General features: G+C 57.6%; 2 protein-coding genes and 1 long non-coding RNA gene across 6 annotated transcripts in view; 1 reads left to right on the forward strand and 2 right to left on the reverse strand.

Annotated features, from left to right (window-relative positions):
- The window catches only part of COL7A1 (collagen type VII alpha 1 chain), a 31,053-nt gene extending 17,414 nt beyond the window's left edge, over positions 1–13,639 (reverse strand). For 2 of the 3 annotated variants that reach the window (XM_019821172.2, XM_003982165.6), the window contains exons 1-48: positions 13,389–13,638; positions 12,703–12,883; positions 11,894–12,059; positions 11,721–11,814; positions 11,468–11,629; positions 11,053–11,216; positions 10,846–10,975; positions 10,632–10,748; positions 10,369–10,515; positions 10,167–10,283; positions 9,943–10,092; positions 9,732–9,860; positions 9,008–9,151; positions 8,794–8,919; positions 8,548–8,691; positions 7,831–7,950; positions 7,528–7,671; positions 7,094–7,219; positions 6,848–6,994; positions 6,540–6,662; positions 6,096–6,242; positions 5,705–5,839; positions 5,473–5,619; positions 5,255–5,391; positions 4,831–4,957; positions 4,600–4,746; positions 4,340–4,512; positions 4,204–4,239; positions 4,093–4,119; positions 3,956–4,000; positions 3,820–3,882; positions 3,311–3,382; positions 3,180–3,215; positions 3,011–3,046; positions 2,774–2,845; positions 2,585–2,662; positions 2,314–2,340; positions 2,178–2,231; positions 1,973–2,035; positions 1,826–1,885; positions 1,686–1,721; positions 1,444–1,488; positions 1,329–1,364; positions 929–973; positions 810–845; positions 650–682; positions 255–287; positions 23–76 (exon numbers count right to left, since the gene is read on the reverse strand). In XM_019821172.2, the coding sequence (XP_019676731.2) occupies positions 23–76; positions 255–287; positions 650–682; positions 810–845; positions 929–973; positions 1,329–1,364; positions 1,444–1,488; positions 1,686–1,721; positions 1,826–1,885; positions 1,973–2,035; positions 2,178–2,231; positions 2,314–2,340; positions 2,585–2,662; positions 2,774–2,845; positions 3,011–3,046; positions 3,180–3,215; positions 3,311–3,382; positions 3,820–3,882; positions 3,956–4,000; positions 4,093–4,119; positions 4,204–4,239; positions 4,340–4,512; positions 4,600–4,746; positions 4,831–4,957; positions 5,255–5,391; positions 5,473–5,619; positions 5,705–5,839; positions 6,096–6,242; positions 6,540–6,662; positions 6,848–6,994; positions 7,094–7,219; positions 7,528–7,671; positions 7,831–7,950; positions 8,548–8,691; positions 8,794–8,919; positions 9,008–9,151; positions 9,732–9,860; positions 9,943–10,092; positions 10,167–10,283; positions 10,369–10,515; positions 10,632–10,748; positions 10,846–10,975; positions 11,053–11,216; positions 11,468–11,629; positions 11,721–11,814; positions 11,894–12,059; positions 12,703–12,883; positions 13,389–13,473 (4,716 nt within the window). In that variant the 5' untranslated portion in view covers positions 13,474–13,638. Of the gene's footprint in view, positions 1–22; positions 77–254; positions 288–649; positions 683–809; positions 846–928; positions 974–1,328; positions 1,365–1,443; positions 1,489–1,685; positions 1,722–1,825; positions 1,886–1,972; positions 2,036–2,177; positions 2,232–2,313; positions 2,341–2,584; positions 2,663–2,773; positions 2,846–3,010; positions 3,047–3,179; positions 3,216–3,310; positions 3,383–3,819; positions 3,883–3,955; positions 4,001–4,092; positions 4,120–4,203; positions 4,240–4,339; positions 4,513–4,599; positions 4,747–4,830; positions 4,958–5,254; positions 5,392–5,472; positions 5,620–5,704; positions 5,840–6,095; positions 6,243–6,539; positions 6,663–6,847; positions 6,995–7,093; positions 7,220–7,527; positions 7,672–7,830; positions 7,951–8,547; positions 8,692–8,793; positions 8,920–9,007; positions 9,152–9,731; positions 9,861–9,942; positions 10,093–10,166; positions 10,284–10,368; positions 10,516–10,631; positions 10,749–10,845; positions 10,976–11,052; positions 11,217–11,467; positions 11,630–11,720; positions 11,815–11,893; positions 12,060–12,702; positions 12,884–13,388 lie in introns of all 3 variants that reach the window. The other variant, XM_019821176.3, reaches the window with a different exon arrangement.
- Positions 13,640–17,404: 3,765 nt separating this feature from the next.
- On the reverse strand, positions 17,405–26,445 carry UQCRC1 (ubiquinol-cytochrome c reductase core protein 1). 2 transcript variants are annotated; one of them, XM_011291380.3, is made up of 13 exons: positions 26,286–26,445; positions 25,891–26,034; positions 23,566–23,652; positions 22,334–22,463; positions 21,916–22,114; positions 21,299–21,378; positions 19,765–19,880; positions 19,382–19,525; positions 19,090–19,250; positions 18,894–18,979; positions 18,471–18,559; positions 18,043–18,118; positions 17,405–17,600 (listed from the first exon to the last, which is right to left on the reverse strand). In XM_011291380.3, exons 1-13 carry the CDS (start codon positions 26,352–26,354, stop codon positions 17,536–17,538), a joined length of 1,446 nt encoding a protein of 481 aa, XP_011289682.1. In that variant the 5' UTR covers positions 26,355–26,445; the 3' UTR covers positions 17,405–17,535. The 2 variants fall into 2 exon arrangements, with proteins under 2 accessions (XP_011289682.1, XP_003982215.1); XM_003982166.5 differs by having other exon boundaries at positions 25,891–26,031; positions 26,286–26,444.
- Positions 19,880–23,962, forward strand: LOC123383095. The gene is made up of 2 exons (XR_006592462.1): positions 19,880–20,109; positions 20,326–23,962. It is a non-coding gene; the product is annotated as an uncharacterized LOC123383095 (long non-coding RNA).
- Positions 26,446–27,077: the final 632 nt, after the last annotated feature.

The following is a 27,077-nucleotide window of genomic DNA, read 5'->3' on the forward strand; positions in this document are numbered from 1 at the left end:
TAGACACTGTCCCTTCACTCACCCGCTCCCCTTTGACTCCTGTAGCTCCTCTAGGCCCCGTGGGCCCCACATCTCCCTGGAAGTAACAAAGACCATCAACCATCAGCATCAGCCCCAGGTTCCATGACCCCACAATCCAGCAATCATGCCACAACCCTATGACTTCCAGGGGCCTCCAGGAAAGCCTAAAGGCAGACCCCATGACCTTGACCTCAATTCTGGATCAGCCTCCATTTCACTCTCGCCAGAATTACCTTCTCTCCTTTGGCCCCAGCACCATCAGGTCCCTGAAAACAAACAGGACAGACACACTTGGCCCTGCCTGGGGATCACAGTACTATGTGATTGACTGGGGATGAGGTAATATGGAACTAGAAGTCATAGAGCTCAGTCTCTGTCCAGAGGTCACAGAGTCACCGCTGGGAGCAGGGCAGGGGTTACACAGAGTTCATGACCTGTATGATGGTCACAGGGTCACAGGCTACAGCCAAGAGTCGGGAGATGCATTGTGGCATCAGGAGAGTCACAGAACTCTTAGCCTTCCCATGGTCCCAAGGTTATGGGGTTTCAGCCTAGAATACTGGTCTACAGGCAGGCCAGTGCTCAGGGAGCCACGCTGTGCTCAGAGCCCCATCCTCCCTTTGCTCACCACTGCAGGGTCCCCAGGGCGACCAGGCTCCCCCTGTGGAAAAAGGATGGGGGCAGGGATGAGTCAGAGACCCATCTAGGAACTCCAGGTCCTGGTGTCCCACCTGCCACAATCCCAAGTGCAGGGGGTGGGAGGGACTGACCCCCAGGCAATGACTCACCTTCTCTCCTCTGCGGCCGGTGGGTCCTGGCGGCCCCTGCATGTGGAAAAGGTGTGAAGCCAGAGCAGGAGGAACACTTGAAAACCCCTCTCCCCGTCCTACCACAGTCACAGACTCACTTCGGGCCCCTCAGCTCCCGGACGTCCAGCCACTCCAGGCAGCCCCTGGGAAAGAAGAGCAGAAATGCTGATCCAGGGGGATGGGCAGGGAGATAGTAGCAAGCAAGGGCTAGAAATTGTGGGGATGCTGAAGAGAGGGCACAGAAGGTCAGGATTTAGGCAGCAGGGGTCAAACTGAGGGGTGACAGAGTCCAGGTCAGTGGAAGTCAAGGTCAGTTCAGCAGGGTCAGGAAGTAAAAAGCAGGTCCTGGGGGTTAAGGGTTGGAGCCTGCATCAGCAAGAGTCATGTGAGGAGAGGTGGAGGGCCAGGGGCAGGGGGCATCAAGGTTGAGAAGTCAGAACCAGGAAGGGGCACAGAGCGCAGGTCAGCTGGACACAGGCATCAGGTCAGAGGGCTCACCTGCGGTCCCACTGGGCCGGGGGGTCCACGTTCACCCTGAGGGAACAGAATGGGTCAGAGCTGAGTCTGGCCACAGACCCTCTGGGGCCCTGAGAAACCCCTAGGCTGCACTTACCTTCTCACCAATCTCACCCACAGCCCCTTTCAGTCCTCGGTCACCCTAAGGGGAGAGAGATAGGAGAGGCGTCTTGACTGTCAAACCCTAGAGAAGGCGTCTCAAACTCTAGCTATCCTGCCTCCGAAACTACAACCTCTGACCTGCTGAGAGCCCTCATCTCCTGATCCTCCCCCAGCCCCCAGCCCTAGAATTGTCCCAGTGGTCACACCCCACACCTGACCTCCCAAAATAGCACTTACTTTGGGGCCAATGTCCCCAGGAGGTCCTCGTGGGCCCTAGAAGGGGTTTGGAGACTTGAGTTTGGGCATAAGCATAGGATAGAGGGTGGGAAGCTGAGGGAGCTGTGCCCACCCCTCAGAACCCTTGCCCCTACACTCACCCGCTCACCCGGGCTCCCAGGTTGTCCTGGGAGGCCTGGGGCTCCATCCTCACAGTCACCCTGAAGGAGAAACAGATGAGTTTAGAAGACCCTACCTCCCTCAGCCTCCGCCCTAGAATGGGCACACCAAGAGGTCAGGCCTCCCACCTTTTCTCCTTTCTCTCCAGAGGGGCCAACTGGGCCTTGGGGTCCAGGGCCTCCAGGAAGACCCTAGGAGAAAGTGGGTAAAAACGTGAGCCCCAAACTATGAGGCCCAGCACCCACCCACTGCCCCCAGAAGAGCCTCAGCCTCAGTATCCACACCCCTGAGATGGCCCCCAAGTTCCCCAGCAGAGCCTCAAGGCTCCCTCACCGGCAGCCCAGGCTCCCCTGGAACAGTGCCACCATCACCTGGTCCTGGGGGACCCTGAGAGAGAACAGTAGGTCAGGAGCCAGCCAATGGGAATCAGACTCCAAGCCACCCCCAGGACACCTTGCCCCTCACTTACCCGCTCTCCACGATCGCCTTTGTCACCCTGGAAGACAGATCATGACTCCATGACCCTGGACCACACCTCCACTCCCAAATATACCAGGAGAAATGAAGGTCATGGGGACAAATTGGATTACAAAGGTCACGGAGGAACTGAGGAGTCATGGGGGGGCTAAGAGGTCATATGGGGTCAGAGCAACCAGTAGGGGTTATATGGGTTCAAATGGGGTCACCAGGTCACTGGATCACATTGAGGTCATGAGACCATAAAGGGATCATGTTGTCACCTTCACAGTCGTTCCAGGAAGTCCTGGGGGACCACGGGGTCCTGGGTCCCCCAGTGGGCCACGGGATCCAGGGAGGCCCTAATGGAGGAGACAAAGTATAAAGTACAACCCCACTGACCCTTACTCCTACCCTGCCTCCTGCTGGTTCCCCACCACACACTTCTTGCCCCCACACATCCTAGAACTTACTGGAGGTCCAGGGTCCCCTTTCTGCCCAGGAAGCCCTGGGCCTTCGCCTCCAATGACTCGCCCGGGATCTCCCTGCAGGACAGAAAGCAAAGGGCAGGATTCAGGGCATGGGAGCCTTGAGGCGGGAGAAGTTCCCAGAGGTACCCAGGTATTCCTTATCATGCCACAGGCCCCGCATAGCATCCAGCCTGTTCCTCCCTGGGACATCCTGGCTCCCTCCCTTCCCCCTTCACCTACCGGCTCCCCCTTTGGGCCTCGAGGTCCTCGCTCTCCCTGAGGACAAAATAGAGCAAAGGGTGATGCTTGGGCTCAAGCGCATCCACACTGCCCATCCCCAACGGGTCCCCACCCTCCAGAAAGAACTTTGGGAAGACACTGGGTGAGCAAAGAAGGGAAAGCAACTCACTGGATCTCCACGAGGGCCAGGCCACCCTGGGGAGCCCTGTAAATGGAAGAAGTCAGGGCAGTCAGACCACCTACTCACCCACTCAAGCAAAGAGTCCTACCAAGTGGCCTGCAAGGGTAAGGCTTGCTTACCTTGGAGCCAGGGGTTCCAGGAGTCCCAGGGCGGCCAGGGCTGCCTGGAGGCCCATCTGCCCCAGGAAAGCCCTAAGGAGTCAAAGAGGTCAGGGCAGGAAGGGACCCTCCCTCCGTGCCCTTGGTTTGCCGGAGGAGCTGAGACTATTCTTTATCTAGATTCCCACCCCACAGGCCCCTGAGTGTTGCTGGGGTGGAGCAGTGGGGCAGAGAAGCAGCCCTTCTGAGCTAAATGGGGACTCATCCCAGGTACCAGGGCAATGATGAGGTGGAGGGGCCTTCCCTGCCTCTGGGATTTAGAACTTACACCCAGGCTCTCGGGGGGAGTCTCAAAACCCCACTGGCTGCTCTACTGTAGGCCCTGCCCCAGAGTCTCTGGTGTGGTTTAAATATCCACTTAGACTTCTAACACCCTTGCGGTTCTAGCCCTGCTCTCTACTTCTGTCTTCTAAAAACCCTGAGAACACTTGGAGGAGTGTCTTCGGGGAACCCCAATGATTTCCACTCACCCTCTCACCCTTTGCAACGGTACTTCCAGGAGGCCCTGGGGGTCCAGGAGCACCAGCCCTGCCCTGAGAGGAGAGAGCAGGTAAGGAAGCAGTACTCTGGTCAGGGGGCAGAGGACAGGCGTGGGGAGGCACTCACCGGGAGGCCGGGGGGGCCAGGAGGCCCGGCTTGTCCTTTCAGGCCCTAGGAAGGGTGATCAGTGAGCCCTGTGCCACCAACCTCCCCCAGCCACACTGACCCCCAACCATTCTCTGCCCCCAAATAGGGTCACTCACCATCTCTCCACGTTCCCCTTTCTGACCCTGGGGAAAGATACATTACATGAGGGTCAGAGTGGCTAGCCCCGGGTGTGGCCCTCGCCCACCCTCTCAACCCTGGACACTTACCTTTGGACAATGCAATGTGCAAGGCTCTGGCTGTGGCTGTGGACATAAGGTCTTCTTGAGGCTAGGCAATTGTCCCAAGAGTCTCCAGCGCCCTCTCCCCCACCAGTCACCCCTCCCCCAGAGGCCCCTTGCAAACCTGAGTGGCCAAGGCTGTCTGACACAGGGATGTTGCCAAACCACTGACTGCCCGGTCCAAGCTTGGACCGTCATCCACAGCAAAGAAAGTCTGGACAGGGTCCATGCCTGGCACCAAGCGACGCAACTGTTCCGGGTCAGCTCCAGCCTGGCCCAGTATCATCACTCTGAGCCCTAAGGAGGGGTCCAGCAGCCTGCATGACAACCCTGCTGGAGCCAGCCCGACTCCCAGGCCCCATCCCCACCGGCCCTCCTCCTCACCAGCAGCCTGGGCCTCACGGATAGGGTTGAAGATGTCACCTCTCAAGGGCTCATCTACTAGCAAAACCATTACCCCTGGTACATGCTGGCGGCGCCCGGGAGCATCTGGTGCTAATAGGTGTCTGTGAGCAGTAACCACAGCTGTGCCTGGGAGAAAGAACATGTCAGAACCCAGGGCACCCAGCTCCCAACAGGTAGGCCCCAAGAGTCCATGTACAATGCAGTCCTTACCCAGGTTGTTCCCACTTGGGTCCATGTAAGGGATGCTGCGGATCTTCTGCAGGATGATGTTAGGATCATAGGAGCTATTCAGTGGGAACAGTGGGGAGGGCCGATGACTGTAGGACAGGAGGCCAACCTGGGGTGGGGGAACACAGAGCCTGGGGAAGATGGCAAAGCAAGGATGGCAGAGCCTATCGGGGCGGGGAGGGGGGGCGGGATATAGAGCTCAGGGAATGGGACTAAACCTGAACACTAGGGGGTCAGCAGTGATGGCAGTATAGGCAGCCAACCAGCAGATGAGGAGATCTGGAGCCTGGAAAGGGCTGGGAGACAGATTGGACCAGTGGTGGAGGAGGGAAATGGTAGCTGCTGTGAAGCGTGGGATGGGGAAGGGCTGGGATAGGAAGGGGTCTGTTTGTCTCCGGAGCCAAACCTGGATTGCCTGTGGCCCAAGAGGCCCAAGCGCAGACACCAGACGCTCCAGGGCTCGCTTTACGGCCTCTGCACGATGAGCATTGTCCTGAGTGGTGTGCAGCAGGAACACCACATCCATCTGGCCATGGGGACACACTGCAGAAAAGGGGCTGAGTTACTGAAGCAGCTGGCCCATCTAGCTACCCCCTTAAGCCCCTCCCACTGTGCCCACCTTACCTGGGTTGTGTGTGACAGAGGCCTCAGGACCCCGTATACCCTCCCGGATCGGTGTCAACGAGAAGGTATAGGAGATGCCAGGTTCTAGCCCTGTCACCTGCTGGGAGTTCGAGATCCCTGGAAGTGTCTGTGAGGCCCCAGGGATGTCTGCAAAAGATAAAACCCGTTTAAACAGGAGGTCTTCCACAGAGCCCCAACTGCCAGCCCACCCCAATCCTGGCCTCCCCTTCACCTTGGCCAGGGCGTCTGAGCGGCTGCCAGGACAGAATATAGCTGGATACTCCAGACACTGGGGTCCAGGCCAGAGTCACTGAGTCAATTGAAGTGTCCACCACACGCAGTTCAGTGCTTGGCACCCGGGGTGACTCTGAAGAAGGAATCAAAAACCAGGGATCAGAGTCTATGTCCTGAGAACCCAGAAGAGAGAGATCATCTGAAGAGGTTCTGGGGCAGGATCATCTTAGCAAAGGAAGTGTCAAGGGAGATCATGCTGGGGTCACCCCAGGTACAGGAGTGGTAAGGGGCTACAGGAGGAGTCACTCAGGGCCATGGGGTGCAGGAAACCAGTGCGGGTTATCAGTGGGGGAAACATCACACCAGGGAAGAGTGGACTCTGGGCTCACCAGTGCGTGCAATCACTTCTGTGGGGGGCCCTTCTCCAGCTGACCCCAAAACGCTCAGCCACACTCGGTATGGGGTTGCTGATTCCAGCCCATCCAGTTCATAGCTGCTGATACCGGGCCCCAAGACCCGGGACTGTTCCTGGCCACCTGGGGCAGGCATGGAAGTGGGGACCCAAGGCATGTGGGAAGATGCTACAGACGGGCATTAATGATCTCGCCCACCTCACTGACTGACCCTGCTAACCAGATCCACCCTCCTAACCGATCTTCCTCATTCTCGCTCACCCTGTTCTCTTTACTGACCCCGCATGACTGATCCCAGCGCACAGCACATCCCCCCACTGACACTGACAGACGTGGCGCACTCACTGACCTACCTCTCCTACCCCGCCACCAGCCCCGCCCCCATCGGTCCCTGACCCCCTACCGAGGGAAACCTCTCACCCTCGGGTCGCCAACGCAGACGGAAGCCGTGTGCCCCCGGCACCGGCTGCCAGCGCAGACTCAGCGAGTGCTCGCCTCGCTGCACTACGCGAAGTGTCTCCAGGGCTGGCGGAGCCTCAGGCGCTACAGGGAAAGCAAGGGACTCAGGGAGGCTCCGCCCCCCAACTGGCTCCTAAGCCAATCCCAACCGACCCCTTTGCCCATCCCAGGCTTCATCCTTCCTTCCCCCTTTAACCCGCAGAGCACAAACCCCGCCCCCAAACCGTGGAGGCCAATCCCAGACTCGCCCCAGCCCAAGCTCCGCCTACGCGTGGTGACGACAATGGAGACCGGTGCTCCCTCACGGTCCCCCACAAGAGCAGTCACTCGCACCGAGTAGCTGACTCCGCCTTCGAGGCCCCGTATTACGGCGGAGTCCGTGTTTCCTGGGAGCATCTGCTGTCTTGTGGGGCCACCTGGCCAGGCAAGCATGGGGCAACGGTCGGGGTGGGGGTGGTTTACCAGAGAGGGCAGTCCCAGCCAGGAAGGACAAAGGCAGGGTCAGGGAACCATACCCTCGCTCCGGCCCCAGGCCAGTCTGTAGGCTGTGGCTCCAGTGACCCCGACCCAGGTGACCCGCAGAACATCACTGGAGGCATTGAGGATCTGCAGCTTCGACACACTGCCCACGGGCGCAGGGTCTGAGGGCAAAGGCAGGGGAAGGGGTCAGGGGCCACTGGATGGCTGGCAGAGAACAGGGTGGGAGTGCAAACATGGTCAACGCAGGAAGGTCTGAAGGTCAGTGTGAGGTTAGTATGGACCGGTCAGTGTAGGCAACCTCTGAGAGGGATGAGGCCAGTGCCCCAGAGTGGGCAGTGTGGGGCAGCCAGGAGGTCGCTGAGGGTGGACTAAGTGTCAATGTGGAGAACTCACTGAGCAGTGATGGAGTGGTCAACGGGGGCGGGGTAGCCAGTGAGATGTGATTTCGAGCTGGCCAGGGCCCACTCACCTGTCCTCACAACCACAGAGGCGGGTGTCCCATCCACACCGGCCACATGAGGCCACACATGCACCGTGTACTCCGTATCTGGCTCCAGCCCATCCAGCTCAGCCACTGTGGCCTCTCCAGAAACCAACTGGGATTTCTCTGGGCCTGGGAGTGAGGATGGACGCAGCTCCAGGGCTAGCTAGACTCTGCCCCCCAGTGCCCCACCTGGACCTTTAATAAAACCCCCCAGCCCCTATTCCACCCATACCTGCCCCCCATGACCCTCTAAAACTTCTGGTCCCCTCCAAAACCCCTGGTCCCCACCATGGCCTGAGTGCCAGGAGACCCTGTATCCCGTGGCACCAGGAACCCTGTTCCAGGAGATGGTGACAGATGAGCTGCTGGTCTGCGTCACATGAACGGTCCTCACTGGGCCTAGTGGGTCTGTGGGGAGAGGCAATGGGAAGTCCAATGGAGGAGGCAGTGGAGGGTCTGATGGAGGAGGTTTTGGGGAACTATCTAATAGAAGGCTGTGAGAGTCTAAAAGGAGGCAGGGATCCGATGGAGGGGGTAGTTAATGGGCCAGATGGGGGAAGAACTGGGGATCTGACAGAGGAGATAGTGGGAATCTGAGGTGGCAGGTGATAGGAATCAAAGAGAAGAGGGTCTGACAGAGAAGATAATAGGGTTCTGATGGAGGTCTGAGGAGGCAGGGAGGGGGTCTGACAAAGGGAAAAGTTTAAGCCTAAGAGGAGAGCAAGGTGGAGCAGAAAAAGCACTGGGAGCCTGAGCGATGAGGTGGTGAAAATCTGAGGGCAAAGAGAGTGGGATCTTTGAGGAGAGGCAGAGGAATCTGAAGAAGATGGGGGCTTAAGAGGAGGCAAGGGAGGCCGAAGGAGAAAGCAGGACTCTGAGGGAGAAGGCAGTGGGAATCTGAAGAGGGAGGCTGTTCTGGAGCGAAACAAGGATCTGCGAAGGGGGGCAGGGGGGTCTGAAGGGGCACTGGAGATAGCCAGTCAAGGGGCTGGGTCAGGCCCTGACCAGTGCGAGCCACGATGACCACAGGGGGACCCTCCTCTCTCCCTCGCAGTGCTGACACAGCCACCTGGTAGGAGGTTCCAGGCCGTAGCCCCGTGATATCTGTGGCAGTGGATTCTGGGGGCAATGTCTGGCTGGACTCCGGACCTAGGGTCAGAGGGAAGTGTTGGCATGGCTCTTGCCTGCCCCCTCAATCCCCCAAACCCTAGTTGTTCCTCTCCACAGCCCTCCCACACACCCCACACTGACCACTGTCTGTCCTCCAGCTAATCCGAAATCCACTGGCTCCAGGAACAGGTCCCCAGGCCACCCTCACCCGTGTTGCATCTGATGCCACAACTCGTAGCCCTGGGATGGCAAGTGGGGTTTCCGGTTCTGGGGGTTAAAGGCAGAGGTCAGGGGTCAAGACCGGGACCAGAGTGAATCAAGGAGCTGTCCCCCCACAACCCTCCTGTGTGCTCACCCCGGCGGACAGTGAGGGTGCTGGCACCGCCCTCACGGCTGCCCACTCGAGCAGACACCCGCACAGTGTAGCTTAGGCCAGCCCGGACATCATCCAAGTCAAAGGCTGTTTGACTCCCAGGAAGCACGAGGGTCCGCTCAACCCCTAAGAGAGAAGGCAGAGTAGGTGGGCAGGGGTCCGTGAGACACAGGGATGTGGGATGATGGCGGTCAGTGATGGACAATGACACAGGATAATGCACCAGTGATGAACGGAGATACAGGATGATAGGAGTCAGTGGACAGGGACATGGAATGTAGGATGACAGAAATCAGTGAATAGTGGTATGAGTTGACAGGTCATTGATAGACAGTGATGTGGGGTGATGGGGGTCAGTACTGGATGGGGACAGGGGATGAGAGGTCAGTGTGGACAGTGGTTCCAGCTAGAGTAACAGAAGGGCAGGGATTGAGTTTGGGATTGTGGAGAAGGGCCAAAGCTGCAGGCAGGGATGCAGGGCAGGGAGTGGAGACAGATCCGGGTGAGAAGATGGGCTGAGGCAGGGCTGGGAGCAGAAAGACACCGTGACAGGCCTGGGCTCAGTTCCACCTTGGGGGATAGTCGGACAAGGAGACAGGAGCAGGCTGTAGAAACCCAGAGGGGCAATGTGTTGGGGTGAAGGTGTAGTCAGACCGCAAAAGCTGGAACTTTAATGTGTGTCCAGGTGTGGCTGTGTCCACCTCACCCTGTGTGCTGCGCACAGTGATGCGGTACTCGGTGGCACCGGGGACTGGGCTCCAGGATACTCGCACCCGCTGCCCAGGAAGCTCTGTCGCCTTCAAGTCCATCACAGGGCCCACGGGCAGCTCTGGCCCTGTTGGAGAGCACAGCATTAAAGGCTGCCCCGGGCCCCTGTACCTTCCCCTCTCACTTGGCAAGGCCCACGGAGCCCTCACCGGTGGGGACCACAGTTGCAGGCGTGGCTACCTCGCGGCCCTCCAGTAGAGTATAGAGCGTGAGGCGATACTCAGTGCCTGGTTGCAGCCCATCCAGCTGGTAGCGGGTCACATCAGAGGGCAGTACCACCTTCTGTGGCACCCCCAAGCCTGCAAGACGACAGCATCAGGCTGGCTGAAGCCGAGCCTGACCCTGCCTGCCCGCCCCTCTCCCCTGCACTGACCACTCTCACGCCGCCATTCTAGCCGGTAGCCGCGGGCCTCAGGCACCAAGTTCCAGGAAAGGAGAATGGATGTGGGCCCCAGGATGACTGGGCGCAGGGTCTGTTCAACGGAAGCGTCTGCCCAGGGCACAGGGGATGTCAGTGGCCTCTGTGCCCTGCCCGCCTGCCTACCCAGCGCGAAGAAAGCACCCAGCCTTCTCACCAGTACGGGCAGTCAGGGAGGCGGCAGATCCTACGCTACGGCCGAGCAGGGTGCTCACAGTCACCTCGTAGTCCGTGCCAGGCTCCAGGTCACGCAGCAACACTGACCCCTGCCCAGGGCCCAGCTCCTGCTGCTGTGTGACACCACCTGCATGGGTGGGGGGGGGGGGCAGGCACCAAGGGATCAGCGCGCCTTGCAGACTTAGGACCCTACAACCCTGTCTGACGTGCCAAGATCCCCCTCAGCCCACACTTCTCACTCACCACTGAGGACCCGCCATGTCACACGGTAGCCAGTGGCACCTGGCACACTCCGCCAGGCCACCAGGAGGCTGTGGGCTGTGGTATTCTGGATGGTCAGCTCTGGCCCCTCCAGGGCAGCTGTGGGAAGGTCCAGCAGGGATTAGTGGAGTCAGGAGTGGGAAGGGGTTACTGGGCAATTAGATGAACGGGGTCAGAGGTTAGCAGAATTGCTCACTGGTCCGAGCTGTCCCGCTCACAGCCTCCCCGATGCTGTTGGCGTAGAGGGCTACCACGGTCACTTGGTACTCAGTCAGTGGCCGAAGACCCTGCAGCTGTGTGCTGGTCTCACCAGCTGGGATGCTCACCTGCCCAAGGCCAGAGGTCACTTTACCTTGCCCAGCCAAGTCCCCAGCCCTCCACCTACCACTCCTGACATCCTTACCTCCCGCCGCTCGCCTGGCAGTGGCTGTCCCAGCCCTGTCAGAGGAGCGTACTGGACCTTGTAGCCAGTCACAGGGCCACTGGCCGCCGTCCACCGTACTCTCAAGGATTGACTGCCTGCTTCGGACAGCACCAGGTCTCGTGGCCCAGATGTCAAGTCATCAGCTGGGAAGGGTGAGGAGTCAGGCAATCAGGCAGGAGGATCAGGGGTCAGACTTAAAGTGTAGCGTTGGGGTCAAGGGTTGGGGGCACATAAGGTCAGATCAGCACCTCAAGGGCAGGATCAGAGGACAGAACCCCCAGCTTGGTGTCAGGAGCACAGGGAATGGAAGCAGCACCCTCAAGTTTGGGGACCTCAAGTTTGGGGAGGGAGGTCAGAGGTCTAGGTCAGGGCACAAGTGGGGGCAGGAACTCACTGGGCAAGGTCACAGGTACACCACCAGCAGTTGTGCACACTCTCCGGGAAACAAGGGGCAGCAGTGTCCTCAAGATACTGAAGTCGTTGACGAAGAAGAAGAAATCACTGGTCGGCTGTGAGGCAACTCGCTTCAGCTCCTCGGGGTCGGCGTTCTTGATGCCTGAGGTGATGCCCAATCAGAGCTCAGCTGTCCACATGCCCTCTGACTGGCCCCTGCCATAGCCCACTTGTCACCCCAGATGGGTACTCACCCACAGCAAACAGCTTGACCCCCTGCCCCTTCAGCCGCTGGGCAGCCGTATCCACCAGGTCCTGCGACTTCCCATCTGTGATGAGGATGCAGACCTGGGGCAGGTGCCAGGGGTAAATCAGTGCTGCCTCAGGCAGCTAACTTGGTGGGGGGAATGGTAGGGTGGGAGATCACCTTGGGGACACCAGGTCGGGCCAGCTGGGGCAGGAAAATGTGGTCAGCCACGTGGAGAATTGCAGCCCCCGTGCGCGTGTTGCCCCCCTTGTAGCTGAGCTCACGGATGGCTCGGATCACCTCGCCCCCTGAGCCTGAGCCAAGTGCATCGAGGCCAAACTCCGTCCTGCAACAGGGGAGGGAAGGTGGCAACAGGTGGCAACAGACATTCTCTGGCCCTGGCCTCTAAGAGGCTCTGGGTGAGGCCTGTGAATATCAGGCCCCCTTGAGGGTCCTCTTGGTTCTGTGACTCCTGCCCTCCACCTCTGAAGCCATTAAGTTAACAAACTCCTCTGATACCCCTCTGTGCTCTGCTGGTGGCTGGAGCTCTTGGAGCTCGCTGCCTCGGGAAGCAGGATGTCTAGTTAATTAAGTAATTGTGGGAGGAAGGGTCTAGTCGTAGGGAGGTGGATGTTGGCCAGACAGGGAGGCCCTGTGTGAGGGGAGAGGCAGAGGGCTGGAACATGGAGAGTTCAGTAGGCAGGGGGCATCTGAGGCCCCTGGGCTCTCCATCTCCAGATTAGAAAAGACAGCCTCGTCTTTGGCAGGACAATAGACTGAAGGTGTCTCAGGTGTGAGGACTCTACCTGGGAGATCCCTGCCTCTGTCTCCACAGGATTTCCTGGCCAGGGGCGGGGCGGGGGGGGGGGGCGGGGAGGGTGTCTCTGGGTTCCTGAAAACCTGGCCTAGGGGTTTCGGGGCTCTCTGCTTCTGGGGGGAAGAGTCTTGGCCAGATCTCTGGGTTCCCAGCTCCAGGGGCTACCACTCACCGTGGATCGTCGCTATACTGCACAGCAGCAAAGCGCACACCTTGTGCACTGGCTGCCCCAGAGAATGGAAGCACCAGTCCCTCCAGGAAACCACGCACTTCACGGAAGTTGCCACGGCCGATAGACGAAGAGCCATCAAGTAGGAACACGATGTCAGCAGCATAAAGGCGAGTGCAGGTCACTGGGGCAGGGAGGAGCCATCATGCTTTTTTCTTGGAGCCCACCCACCCCTCCCTGCACTATGGTCCCTCCGCACTAGGGGCTGGGGAGGATGGAGTAGGCCTCATCAGCTAAGCCAACCGGCGCAGGCCTCCTTGGGCCTGGGAGACTTGGAGGGTGGCACGGAGGGGCCCAGAGCAGACTCTCCATGGAGGACTGGTGTGTTTAGAGAAGGGAGAGCCACGGACGCAGGTGTGGATCTGGGGGCTGGGGTTGGCCTCAAGGGGCCAGGGTGGAGTGACAGAGAGTAGGCGACCCAGTGCACATCTGGGGAGCCAGAGTTTGAGACCCATTAGAATAGGATGCCGTTTGGGAGAGCCAGCACGGGGTTGCAGCGGGGGGGTTTGGGAAGTGGGGGGAGAGTTAGCAGAGATGCGGGGAGGGTCGTGGTGGTGGGGGGTCCCGGATGAAAGCCACAAGTGACAGGGTGCAGCGGCTTGGACGGCGTCCTTCCCGGCGGTGCCCACCTCTCTCCCTCTGCTGGGCCCGCACTCGGAGCGCCCCTGCCAGGATCCCGGCGCAGAGCGCGGCCACCAGCAGCGGCAGCCTCATCCTGGGTGGGGGAGTCGGTCAGCCAGGCCCCCGGCTCTTTCCCTCGGCCCGCGGCTGTGGCAAGTCCGAGCCCAGCGCTCCCCCAACCCTAACCCGGGTCTTGCCTGCCGGTCTGTCTGTCCCCCGGCTCCCGCCGCCGGCCGTTGCTGCGGTCCCGCCGCCACGGCAGAGAAAAAGTCCCTGATCCCGGGGGGCGGAGCTGCGGGCGGGGTCCCAGGCGGCCCGCCCCCACCCTGCGTCCCAAAGGACGCCGCCCCCACCTCCCCTGCCCGACAGAGGATCTGAGTCTACTTAAGTGTAAAGCCCCCCACCTCCTGTGGCTTCCGGGACTCCCCGGGAAGGCTCTTGACAAATGCTGAGGGAAACCTCTCCAACTCTGTCTAGGGTGAGAAGTCTTGGCTGCTTTAAGGTCAGAGTGACTAGTGACATGACTGCTGGAGGCTGGAATTCAAATAGGTTCCTGGGGACAGAGGAGACAGCAGGATGGTGGTGGGGGTAGGCTGCAGCTGGAGATGACTCACCCCGCACCCTATGGGGGTGCCCAGACAAGCCTTCAGGCCATGAGTCCCGCCGGCCACTCCTGTGATTCAGCCATCCCTCTGTCTGTTGGATCTCCTGTGCCCCACCCCAAACCCCTTGACAGCCAGAACAGACAGCCCCCAGGGAATGAGGTGCTCTGGGCTCATCCCAGGGAAACCAAGGCACCACTGGTCTGCATCTGAAAAATGCCCACCCACCCCCTCACCCCCACCTTAGGAGGGGGAAGCCAGGAGGAGAGATTCTGTGTCATGCATATGCATAGGTGTCTACCCCAGTACCCCACACCCCCTACCATGCCCTAAACCAGTCCCAGGCAGATGCCATCCAGCTGTGCTTGTAGGGACCGGGATTGTCCATATGTGCAGGGTGGGACCACCCACAGTGACAGCTCAGCTCTCTGGAATCCACCCCTTCCTGCCTACACCCCCACTGGTGGCCCTGTGCTGCTCTAAGTCCCCCTAACTACATGTTCTCATTCTGGCCTGCCAGAGTCTCCTCCTTCACTCTGTTCTTCCCAAAGACCTTCTTCCACCCATTAACCCCACCAGGCCCAGAGGCCACTGTGGGCCCTCCCTCCTTTCCTCACTGCCCTCAGGGGCCACCTGTGGCTGCCACCTTTATAACTGCCCTTGCCCCACAGCTCTCCCCTTAACCAGCCTGACTTCCCACCCATCTCCCTCGACTGGCTTCTGTGGCTGTAGACAGTCCCCTTGAACGCATCTCCAGGTCACAAATACTACCCAGAGGAGGTGAATCTTTGTACATGCGTGTCTTATAGGGGAGTGACACCAAGGCAGAGATAGTCCCAAGAACAGCAGGCCCCATTTTTTGTTTGTTTTCCTGCCAGTCCTAGAGAATTCTGAGAAGCCCACAAAGTATGTCTATACTCATCACTGCCACCGGGCCCCTTCTGACTGCCTGGCCCCAGCCCTCTCCTGGGAATCAACAGAATGAGTGGGGAGAGATGGGGACAGCACTTCATCTTCCCTGGGCTCCTTCACGGCCTGGGGTCTCTGGTATGGCCAGAGCTGGAGGCAATGAAGACCATCATGCTGTCCGTTTCCCTACTGCCCGTAAGACTGAAGCTACAGAATGACCCCTTTTATTACTGAACCCTCCCCCTCATGGGATACAGTGCTGTGACCTATGGGGCCCAGAACCTTTTTCCAAGGTCATGGTCTCCTCAGCTATGTCCCAGGACCCACACCCCTTGAAGCTATCCGGTAGGTGAGTGCAGCAGAAAACCAGACACAATCTCCCTACAGTCCCCAAGACCCTTAGCTCCTCTTGTACAGCAGAGGACACATACAGTATGGTCACACACACGGTCTAGCCTTTAGGGAGACTGGACACCCGGCTGAGAAGGTATCAGGACCATGATGTGCCCCTGAAAGGAAGGGCTGCCTGCTGCATGAGGATCTTTCAAACGGTGCTGAGAGAGGCTGTTAGGGAGGTTTGAGCACAGGTGGGGATGGGTGTGAAACGAGCTCCCAGGAGGCCCATGAGCAAATGTGACCCTCTGAGACCACTGGCTCCAACCTCCCGGCAGGCACACACACTAGGGCACAGCTCCTGAGCTCAGCTCCTTCCATCTGGGTAGTGGGGCCCCAGAGTTCTGTCCTTCTTCTCACATTCCCCAGACATTTGCTTCTCTGGCTTCAGTCACTACCTCTGCCAGGTGGCACCACATCTCTAACAGGGGCTTTATTTCAGGATTCCAGCCCCACACATCCCACTGTCCGGACACCTCCAAATTTCTCATCAGAACTGTGACCAAAGCTAGGCAGGTTATCATCTTCCAGGGTACCCCTCCTCTGGGGTACCCCGGCCCCTTTGGGGCTGCTGTCCTGCTTGTCCCCTGAAGCTCGCTCCAGCTCTTCCTACAGCTGTGACCACTGCTCTACCACACTGCAGCTCACTAGTGTGCCACAGAAATCCAGCCTGAGAGTCCTTGTGCTAAGTCTCAGGCTGCCCAAGTCACTTCTCTTCCCAGTAACCTCCAATGCACCTCCTCCAACATGCCTCCAGAGTAAAGAGCAAATTCTCTGGCTTGGTGTGCAAGACCCATTAGGACCAGATCACTTCCAGGCGCTTGGGCTCTCTTGTGTGTCCAGCACACCTGGAGCCTTTGAAGACCATGCCTGGGCTTAGAAATCAAGCCCCACATTCCAGGAGCTCAAACTTTAGACCAAGATTAAGCATTTGCTGTTTCCCAGATCAGGTGTGTTGCATCTGTAAGCACCCAGGGTGGGTCTGTCAGAGTTCTGTGCTGTCCAGCAGGTTCTCTTGAGCCAATCGCACAAAGCAGGAGGATGACCTGAATCCTGGATCCAGCTTTGGGCTCTAGAAGGCGCTTGAAAGTTATTTCCTAATTGACAACTGGTGGCAACAAAGAGATGCGGGGGGGGAGGGGGGGGGGAAGCACTGGGGCAGGGCAAGAGTGATTCAAGAGTTGTTTTGGCCACTACAGGACTGGGAGGCTGGGTGACTTTTGAAGAGCCCACTTCTCAACAACCCTTGTCCCAGGACCCTGCTCCCAACTGATTGCCAGCAGCACTTCTCGTAGGAGAATCCAGCCTCTCATTTCCACTTCCCTCCTGGGCTCCCAGGGAACTTGACTGCAGAAGGGCTGGGGACACAGGAAGAAGGGCCCACCTGCCCACCTGCTTTGTGGGACCAGGGCCTGAAGGTGGTGGCTGGGGGGACTAGATAGCTGAGAGCTCCACCGGGTCCTGGCTGCCTAAGGGAGATGGGAAGGGGATCATCAGGCCAGCAGCTCAGGACTTGCCTGGGACAGATCTAGTCAAGGGAGGGGGGCTCAGGCCCCACTGAGCTCAGGGCTATTCTCGGAGCCTGAGTCAGCGGCAAATCGAGGCAAAGGATTCTTGCCCTGCCTGTCCAGGCAACAGTTAGAAATCAAATAGGAACACTATGCCCCAGGCTATCCTCCTCCCAGAATCCAGAGTAAACCTATGAAGGAGGCTTCCTCAGGGACAGTCCTTAGCCCTTCCTGGTCCATCCAGGGAACCGGGGACTGCCAGAAGGCGATTGCACAAGGCCCACATCAAAGCGCTTCCCTCCTGAGCCACCAGAGTTCCCAAGCTGGGACCTCTACCAGGGCAAAAGCATGGGTTCCCACACCCTACTCTTGGGACAGACTAGTCAGGAGCATACCCCATGTGGCTAAGTGGAAACATCTGGCTTCAACTCCTGCAGGCATCAAAGGCTTCCGGCTTCTGTGCTGTGGCCCCCACGCTTGCCCCTGGCTGAGGATACATCAGCATGTGGGAAGATGGAAGGATCTGGGGGATACACAACTGGAGGGAAGTCCCTGCTCCCCCATCCACTGCCCAGTGGACTCCATGGCAATGTGAAGAGAAGAACAACGCAGTTCTCAACACAGGCTTTTATTGGAGGTAAGGTAATCCGCACACAGGTCTGAAGAGCTGAGGTGGTATGTTAGGGGGCGGGAGGTAGACCATGAACCCCGGCCCCGCCCTCTTGCCTGCACAGCCTTCCAGCCTAGAAACGCAGCCAGAACATGCCGCTACGGATCCGGTTGTAGTCTGGGAGCTGCTCAATGGGGCCTGTGGGGATAGGGTGGGGCGTCAGGGTGGGGTGCCTGGCCTGCACAGGGACACCTGGCCCTGTGCCGCACCCGATCCAGGGCTGCCCGGAGCAGCACAAGACAGGCTCTGAGTGGAAAAAAAGGAAAAGCACATTCCCCCAGGGGTGCTGAGCCTGTCCCTTCATGCTCCCTGGCTCTTGGAGCCCCACCCCATACATGGAGGTGTCCGTTACCTGGCGGGTGTGGAGTATTGATGGAGGCACCTTGGCAGGGAGTCAGGGAGCTGCTGGGACAGGTTTTCTGAGCAACAACTCCCTGGCAGCCAGGCTATTGGGCAGAGCCTCTCAGGGGCCTCAGTTTGCTGCTGCCAGGATAGGCTAGGGGGTGGGGGAGCAGAGGCAGAAGGGGAGCCTAAGAGGAGACCTGAGAAGGATAAAGAACAGGCCCTCTAGGCCACTCACCAAATCCAGCCACTGCTGGACACTGATCATAGAAGTACTTGGAGCAGACATCACGTACCACACTGGCATCCACTTCCTGCAGGGTGAGACAGAGCACGCCAACTGACAGGCAGGCTCCTGGGACCACCTCAGCCAGTCAACACTACCCAGCCGACCAAGATCTTCCATACGAACCATGGCACTGCCCCCTTACCCAAAGGGGAAAGGCGGCAGGGCCCTCCTCCTGTAGACCGCCACAGGCCCCACCCATCTCCTCAGCCATCAGTGCCTCTGCCCTGCCCTCCACTTATGCCACCCCTGCTGGTGACGCTGCCTAGGACATCAGGGAAGCCTACGGGAGCAATCTGCACCGTCAGGCCTCAACTCCCCGCCCTTTGGGGAGCCTGCCAGGTCTAGACTCCAGAACATCTCCCAGGGGCCCTCGTTACCGCAATCCGGCTTTCCCACTCAGCCAGGGGAATGCGGCGGCCATAGGTCAGGAGACTACGTCCGATGTCCTCACACACAGGAGTGGTGCCTGCAAGGTCAGGGGAGGCTTCCAGGTCCACCCGGTCCAGTCCCGGACAACAGGCACACAGTGAAGCTCTGGCTCCAGGCTGACACTGGGACTGTGCTCAGACTCCAGATCCCAACCCTCACTTCTACAGCCATCTGCTACCGTAGCGATGGGCTGTTGTTGACCTGGCCCACCCACACCTGTATCTGACATGCCAAGCCCCTGGGGGTGGGAGTGGGGTATGGCACAGCCTTCAAAGTTTGCCTTTCCCATCTTAGTTGGGAATGGTGGCTACACTGGGGCTGTCCCTGCCAGGATGCGCTCCACCTCCTCCCCACAGGGCTGCTGCACTCACCATCCAGATGAGACACCAGGGCATTTCGGAGGATGTTTTTGCCCCGGAGCACCTCACTCTCTGTGGCACTGGTGCACAGGCGCATCCTAAAAGGGCAGGGGATGGGATGGTCATCCCAAGAGACCGTGCTGTCTCCTAGCCCCTCACTGTCCTCAAAGGCCCCTCCTGCACCCAGCAGTACTAGGGTGACACTCACCACTGGCCTTGCAGGAAGAACATCATGTCATCGATTTTCATGCGATCGCAGACAAAGTGTGCACCCAGCAACCCAGTGTCTGCGTAGCAGATATTGAAGGTCTGGAAACTCTGGCACAGCTTGTTGGCCACGGCGACTGCAGCCAGTGGGCTGGACAGGTGCTACCGGGGCAAGGACCATCAGCACCCACCCTCCTGCCTGTGGTCCACACCCTGAACCCCAGTACAGGAGCCCAGGGCCTGACACCCTCTGTTCCTTGAGGACAAAGTCCCGTGCCCGCCCTGGCACTCACCATGCCACCACCATAAGTGCAGTCATAGTGGCCAATGATGGCATTGGCTACTTGGAGGGCCACGTTGTCCGGGTTGGCCCAGCCAGGCCCCTCTACCGCAATAGCCACATGGGCCAATGGCAGAGCATCGTCGCGGTGGCGGATCTGAAACAGTACATGGCGAGACTGAGGGACGGCCACAACGTCCGGGCGACGAGAAAAGGTACAGGGTGTGGGTGAAGCATGCCCATGCGCGCGTGAACGTGTGTGCTTGTGAGGCAGCAGCCACAGGACCCGTTCACAACTCCTGAGGCACCTTTGGTGTCATGAAGATAACCTTGTACGCAAGCATCCTTCCAGAGGCCCCAGCTGAGAACACTACCCCTGCCCACAAGGCCACCCACCTCGCTGCCAGTGAAGCGGCATGGAGCAAGAGTGGGCACAGCGTCCTCTGTGTATGTCTCAGAGACGCTGCTGAAGTGCTTCTGGGCGAGATCTACCAGCTGCCGGTGCTCCACCCCTGCCGAGACAGAGAGCATGGTTACCAGTCAGGGGACTCACGCACAGGGGGAGGACCCCACGTCCCATCTTGCTGGGAGACGGCAGAAGGAAAACAGGACATCAGGACAGGGTGAGGGAAGAGAATCCGCCACAGACAGACTCCGCCTCACAGGCAGGGCAAGCACCTCAGGGTCGAACAGCATCCGTCACCTCAACCACAGGGAAGCAGCTGCATGCTGCGCCTGAAGGTGGGTCCTCACGGGATGCGTTCTCACCAACATCAAGGACGAGATGGGGGCTCCCTGGGCACAAGGCCACCTGTCCTGCTTTGCCCCTCTGGCCCTTCCTCAAGCCGATGGGGGCTGCTGCCCTGTGGGCAGTGGCAAATGAGAGGACACAAAGAGGTGCTACTGCAGGGCCGTGACCAGCTCCGGGTACGTTTATAAACAACATTGTAATTTCAGGCCCTCAGGACCCCTGCAGACTTCACACCCTCGCCTTGACAAGAGGAGGCCTCTGCTGCTCTAGCATCTCGACCCGTAGGTGCCCGGACCCCACTGGACTCAACACAATCTCACATGGCACTAGCTTACACTGCCCTTGGTTCCCAGGTTCCCAGGCCCTGAAGCCACCAATCATGCTCTTTTCATCAGTCCTTTTCACCCATCCAACTGCCAAGACCACAAGCTAGAGAAACATCCTTAATCTCACCCTCCCCACCACGGCCAGACCTCCTGCAGATTTCCATCGATAGAACTATCCTGAGTCCATCCACCTCCCTCCCTTGCTCCTGCTGCCTCCCACCAGAAACATGCCACAGCCCCTCCTTGGCTGGCCTGCCTCTGCTTGGGCCCCCCATGTGGCAGCCAAGTGTCAGGCCATGACACCGCCCTGCCCCTCTGCTCAGGCTCCCTACTCCTCACCTGAATGACACCCCCATTCCTTAGACCTCAGTTCCAACAATAATGTGTTCCAAGAGCACCCCCTAACCTCCAACTCTGGGTCCTCCATTTCAGTCCCCCTGCCACTGGGTGCCTCCCCTTGAAGGCACTTCCCGGTTTGTCATTGAATGTGTGTTGTCACACCCCAGTGTCTGGCCTGCCCACTAGCAAAGCTATAAGGAACAAACCTGGGGCTAGTATCTCCCACCAGCCTGCAAACTGGATCTCCTAACACAGGTGGGGCTGAGAAAGGCCTATACTAATGAGGGGGAGCAGCATCCCTATGTGGCAGGTCCCAGTGGTGGTGGTAGGGCAGAATGCCATCCCACCTCAGAGAGCATGGGAGAGAGATCACTCTCCACAAGAACAAGACAGGAACAGGGTGCCCAGGAGTGGAAGATCCCTTGTGGTCAGAACCAAGAGACCTGGGCTCCAGTAAGCAAGGCTGGTGCCAACGCACCCATTACCACAGGGCTTCAGTGAGCCCATCACTCACCTCCGGCTGCTGCGAGCACCATGCGAGGGGCCTTGTAATGCCTGCTGACATACTCGGTCAGGTCTGCACGAGATAGCTTCCTGCAAGACATATGGCCAATGGCTTAATGCCTCTCCCAAACCACAGCAGTCTGGGTCTCACAAAACAGTGCCGAGGAGATAGACAAGGGAAGACATGGCTTCTCCGGGGAGCAAGCCCTAGCACAGCCCTCAATCCCCTTTCTCATCTCTGCCGACCAGTCCTCTGGGGCCCCGCTTCACGTCTGCCTTTAGGTCAGGCTCAGTCCTTCCTCTCTGAGGAGGGGGTGAGCTGATGCTGTGAGGTTCTCAAGGGGCGGTATCAGTGCGTATCCCACCCGGGAACAAGGAGCCACACAGATTCCCAACGCTCCCTCCCTCAGGATTTCAGGACACGCACAGAATCATACCCTACAAAGAAGCCCGCAATGTGAGTGAAGACCGTACAGGTATTTTAAAAGCCCTGCAAGGACCACAGGGCACAGAGAAAACATTTCCAGTTGTGCAAATTAAGAACGTATAATAGCAAAGGGCAACTAAAACCAAACTCGTGTGGACGGGGCTTGAACACATTCCAGCACAGGCCCAGCCAACCCTCACCTGACATTCCCACTGGGCCCCTCCACAGCCTGGGCTAGAGGTGTGCCCTGGAATGCTGTGGCGTGCAGGTAGTCAAAGACCACGTCCCGCATACATGCATCATTCTCCTGCAGCTCCTGTAGGATCACATCACGCTCCTTCTCAATCTGGGAGTCTTCTAGGGCACAGTTCTGCACAATGTCGGCCAGGAGCTCCACAGCTGGACGTGAGAAGGGCAGGTTTGGGAACCAAAGGGCAGGTGGGGCCACTGCAGGCCAGTAACAGCACAAACCCCCCAGGCCTGGCATGCCTGCATGCCCTGCGGCAAGGATCTGCTGTCATGGTAACCCCACTCTTCAGCCAGGCCAAGTTCCTGGGGGCCTGTCCTCTGTACCCCTGAAGTCCTATCCCCGTCCCTGCCCCATCCTCCAGATGTTACCTTTTGGCAGGTCCTTGGATAGCGCCTTGATGTAGTATGCTGTGTGCTCCCGGGTGCTGTAGGCATTGAGATGGGCCCCCATGCTCTCCACCTCCTTCTCCAAGGCATTGCCAGGCCGATTTTTTGTTCCCTGGAACCAGATATCAAGACGACCATCAGGAGCCACATGGAAACTGAGGACCCCTATCTTCAAAGGCTAAAGTCCCAGCAGGACCAGTGGTCTACAGGCACCTTCCTCATCAAAGACTATGGGGATGTACAGTCTACAGTCTGTCCTCACCAAGTGCCGAGCAGGCCACAGTATCATGGGCTAACAGAATGGAGACAGCCAGGGGCCAGGAGAGAAGGGCACGGTCAGTGCAAGTGCTGCCTGAAATCCAGAGCCCCATAGCAGCCTGATCTTACCAATCACCTTACTGACAGTCATAGCCAGATTATGTCACATCAATGTTTAGATGACACTGCCATTACCCACTCTACCCCCATGCCATTCATATGACTGTGTATGTGCTAGTGGACACCTCTGTGGGACTCGACCCTCTGTGGGACCTCTGTGGGACCCTGTGGGACCCTCTGTGGGACCCACCCTGTGTGGGTGTTGCTGTCCACAGGCACACACACACGCATGTTGAGATCTACATACACATCTGTGATGCTGCTGCTGGCTAAGCTACCTACCCGGTCCTGCTCCACACCCCTACTGATCCATATCTCCTTCTCCATTTTTTCATTCATTCAAAAAACTCCAGACTCCATACCAACATGGGCTGGCTTAGGGGCTGAGGGTAGTGACTGTCCCCACCTTCAAGAAAGCTCAGTATTTACTTCTACAAACAAGAGATGTCTGGATATTCTGCCAGAGCAGAACATTTCACAAGAACACATACTTGCCTGTGTCTGTGAATTTGTTAAAACGCACGTTATCTATCTACGTGTTCGATTCCACACCAGCGTGCGCACATAACAAAGGCCTGGCCTCTCTGTGAGGAGTGGGGTTCCTGCAGCTCCCCGGGTTTTTTTCTGGCTCTAGGAGCCTTGTGCAGGGGCTGACCAGGTAAGTGCTCACTCAGGAGAGGCCAAGCCCTCATGGTTCCTTCCAGAAAGGCCAGCCAGAGATCGCCCCCCTAGCTGAAGCCCATAATTGAAGAGGTTGGCTTTGCTGACCTGCATCCTCAGGAGGGACAATAGGCAGTTGTAAGCCCAGGGGTGACGCAGGACTTCAGGAGCCTCACCTTGAAAGCCAGATGCTCCAGAAAGTAACCTGCCCCGTTGTTCTTCTCAGTCTCGTAACGGCTGCCAACATCAATCCATACCCCGACCTGGATGAGAAGCCACCAACAAAGGTAACACACAAACCACCCCAGACTCCACTCACACCCTACTCTGGGTGACTCAGCAGAAGCCCCAGGACAGGGCTCATGGTCCCAGAGTGGGGGAGAGCTGTCTCAGTAGGCCCCCTGTGCTTGGAGATACAGCTATGCCCTGGGCACAGGCACTGGCTGAAAAAGGACCTACTCCAAGGAAGTTTCTAACTGTGCACATTCACTTGGCTCCATTACCAATATGAACTTTTTATATTCTGTCTTGATTTTCAGTTGATTTTTTCATTTTTTCTTTTTTTTTTTTTTTCAACATTTATTTATTTTGGGGACAGAGAGAGACAGAGCATGAACGGGGGAGGGGCAGAGGGAGAGGGAGACACAGAATCGGAAACAGGCTCCAGGCTCTGAGCCATCAGCCCAGAGCCTGACGCGGGGCTCGAACTCATGGACCGCGAGATCGTGACCTGGCTGAAGTCAGACGCTTAACCGACTACGCCACCCAGGCGCCCCAGATTTTTTCATTTTTTCTAGGCAAGCAACACATTATTTGCAAACAACAATTTATTTTCTCTTTTCTAAAAATTATACCCTACCTTTGTTCTGGCGATTCTATCATTTCCCCATTAAGGAAGGAGGCTGTTGGTTTAGACGCTGAATGTTTTATCCTATTAAGCAAGTAGACTTCGCTCACAATTATTAAAAAAAAGTTTTAATCAGACCTGGATACCTAACATTGCACAGTGTCTCCTTGGCACCCAATGAGAGAATCCCATAATTAAGAAAAAAATTTTTTTTGTTAATGTTTATTTATTTTTGAGAGAAAGAGAGACAGGGTGTGAGCGGGGGAGGAGCTGAGAGAGGGAGACACAGAATCCAAAGCAGGCTCCAGGCTCTGCGCTGTCAGCACAGAGTCTGACACAGGGCTCAAATTCGCGAACCTCAAGATCATCACCGAGCAGAAGTTGGACGCTTAACCGACTGAGCCACCCAGGGGCCCCTTGCATGATTTTCTTAATAGTCTCCTGGTGTGCTATGAAACATACGCCACACCATGCACCTCACATAGGTCACATAGTTCTAGTCTTTTAATTTTCCTTCATAGTTGATTAAAAAATTTCACGTTTACTTTCCTAAGAGATGCTGATACACATATGTTGTAAATTCTTACACTGACATCTATTTCATAACTAACATCTTAGGAAGTAGAGTTCGCCTAACAACCTGTATCTTTGGATTATAACTGACAGCGATCTTTCTCTGACATTTGGAGCACAGTGGTGCCCCTTACAATCTAGAGCATCTCAGAGTCCATGAAATACAGCATTCTCTCCCAAACTTTTTTTTTTTTTAAGTTTATTTACTTATTTTGAGAGAGGAAGAGAGTGTGAACAGAGGAGGGACAGAGAGAGAGAATCCCAAACAGATTCTGCGTGGTCACTGCAGGGCCCAATGGCAGGACTTGAATGCACAAACCTTGAGATCCTGACCTGAGCCAAAAACCAAGAGTCAGACGCTTAACCAACTGAGCCATCCAGGTGCCCCATCTCCCAAACTGTCTTAACAGATCAGTTCATAGAAGTGTCATATAAGGAAGCTGCCCATGATCTTTTACTGTATTTAGTAACAACTTATAACAAAAGACATTATCTGTTCCTGAAAAACTAAAAGAATTTACCAATAAAACCACTTAACCCTGGAGTGTGGGGTCCAGAGGATTACATCTTGAGAATCTTCTCACCTATTGATATACTGTATCTAGCCAAGATTTCTCTCCTTAAGTCAATTTTGAAAATTTGTATTTTTTGGAAAGTCATCCATTTCTTTGGAATCTTCAAATGCATTCCTTTCGCAAGTGCGTGAGTGGTCTAGCCAGGAGATCATGACTTTGGGCCATGAGGTTAGCAGTCACCTTAGGTCTCTGAAACCCATTTTCCTCACTGTAAAATGAAAACAGGATCACTTCTCTCGTATGCGCTGCTTAAGGAAAGGAAAACGCTGGAAAGGAACTTGGCCTCCTGCTTGGCAGGCATCATATGCTAAATGAGTGTTATAGTAAGGAATGGCCCAAGAAGTCAAGCCTAGCTGGGGTCGGGATTAAGGTAGCAGAATCAATCCAGCGGCGGAGAGAAGTCTGACCCAAACCACAGAGGACTCGAGCCCAAGGTCACACCCTGTCCTGAGAAAAGACTCCAGGAGCAGTATGGAGGTGACCTCCCAAGAGGGAGCCCCGCTCACCGTGCAGGTAGGCTGGGAGGACTGCTCGGAGGCCACTCTCAGCCCGTTGTCCAGCAAGCTGACCTGTGTCTCCGGCACGCTCTGGAGAGCTTGAGCGAAGGTGGCGGTGGTCCTCAAGGCAGGCGACCTCAGCAGGGCCGGCTGCTGGAAAGGGACAACCGAGACTTAGGGCTGGGTTGCGGGATCGCTCCTCGGCTCCCAGGCCAGCAGTGGGAACCCCGTCCCCAGACCTCCGGTCAGCCGCGAGACTCCTATCCCCGCTCAGCGCCGTGACCTTCCCATGGCCCTGACCCCGGAACCTCCCCAATCTCGACCCGTCGCCGCTAACAGTCCACTCCCCGTTCGGGTTCCGAAGCCCCACGCTCCGCGGCCTTGCGCTCTCGCTGTCGCCTCACCGAGCGGTGGGTGCGAAGCAGCACTCGAGTCCCGGCGCTAGCCGCCCGGCAAACTGCGGAAGCCGCCATCTTCGAGCTCCAGTCAGCGCCAGGTCGCGCCACGCTTGCGTAGAGTGGACGCAGCGGCGTCCGAGGCGCAGGCGCACTACCGCAAATATGGCGCTCGGCCGCCTCCTAGCGGAGACCATGGATATTCACATGCGGCTAGTCGGTGGCTCTGTCCCGGTGTCCACCGGTACCTGCGCACATCAACCCACCTGGCCTGCGCGGGTCCGTTCGCAGTCCAGTTCCTCTTCCCCTTTCACCCGTGGGAGGCAGAATGCGCGATATTTCTCACGAACTGCGGGCGTCCCGAATCCACTGTGTACTCGGGAGTTGCAGCGCTGTGTAGGGCTGCAGCCGCCGCGTGTCTGAGAATGGGAGCCCCCGCCCCGGGGTAAAGCACCAGCGAGGGCTCCTGGGACTATGAGGTAGCTTCTGATTGCGGTTTTCTCTTTAAAGGGTGAAGCAGATTCAGATGCCTGATATCGAAGGAAGTTAACAAGATGTTGCTAAGGGGCGCATGGGTGGTGGCTCAGTCGGTTCGCCGTCCGACTTTGGCTCAGGTCATGACCTCCTGGTTCACGAATTCGAGCCCCGTGTCGGGCTCTATGCTGACAGCTCAGAGCCTGGAGCGTGAATTCTGTGTCTCCCCCTTCCTCTGCCCCTCCCCGGCTCTTGCTCTCTCTCTCTCTCTCTCTCTCTCTCTCTCTCTCCCAAAAATAAATAAAAAACATTTTAAAAATCCCTTCT

Source organism: Felis catus, chromosome A2 (genome assembly GCF_018350175.1).
Source record: "Felis catus isolate Fca126 chromosome A2, F.catus_Fca126_mat1.0, whole genome shotgun sequence".
In the NCBI taxonomy this organism is placed as follows: Eukaryota; Metazoa; Chordata; class Mammalia; order Carnivora; family Felidae; genus Felis; species Felis catus.

What these genes read in the sequence shown, in the direction of transcription:
- UQCRC1 (XM_011291380.3), bottom strand. Translation starts at nt 26,354, where the DNA reads ATGGCGGCTTCCGCAGTTTGCCGGGCGGCTAGCGCCGGGACTCGAGTG. An exon ending in GCCGCTTCACTGGCAGCGAG is followed by an intron (nt 19,526 to 19,764) that starts GTGGGTGGCCTT and finishes GTACTGTTTCAG; the next exon opens with ATCCGCCACCGCGACGATGC. An exon ending in TTCTTCCTGCAAGGCCAGTG is followed by an intron (nt 18,980 to 19,089) that starts GTGAGTGTCACC and finishes CTGCCCTTTTAG; the next exon opens with GATGCGCCTGTGCACCAGTG.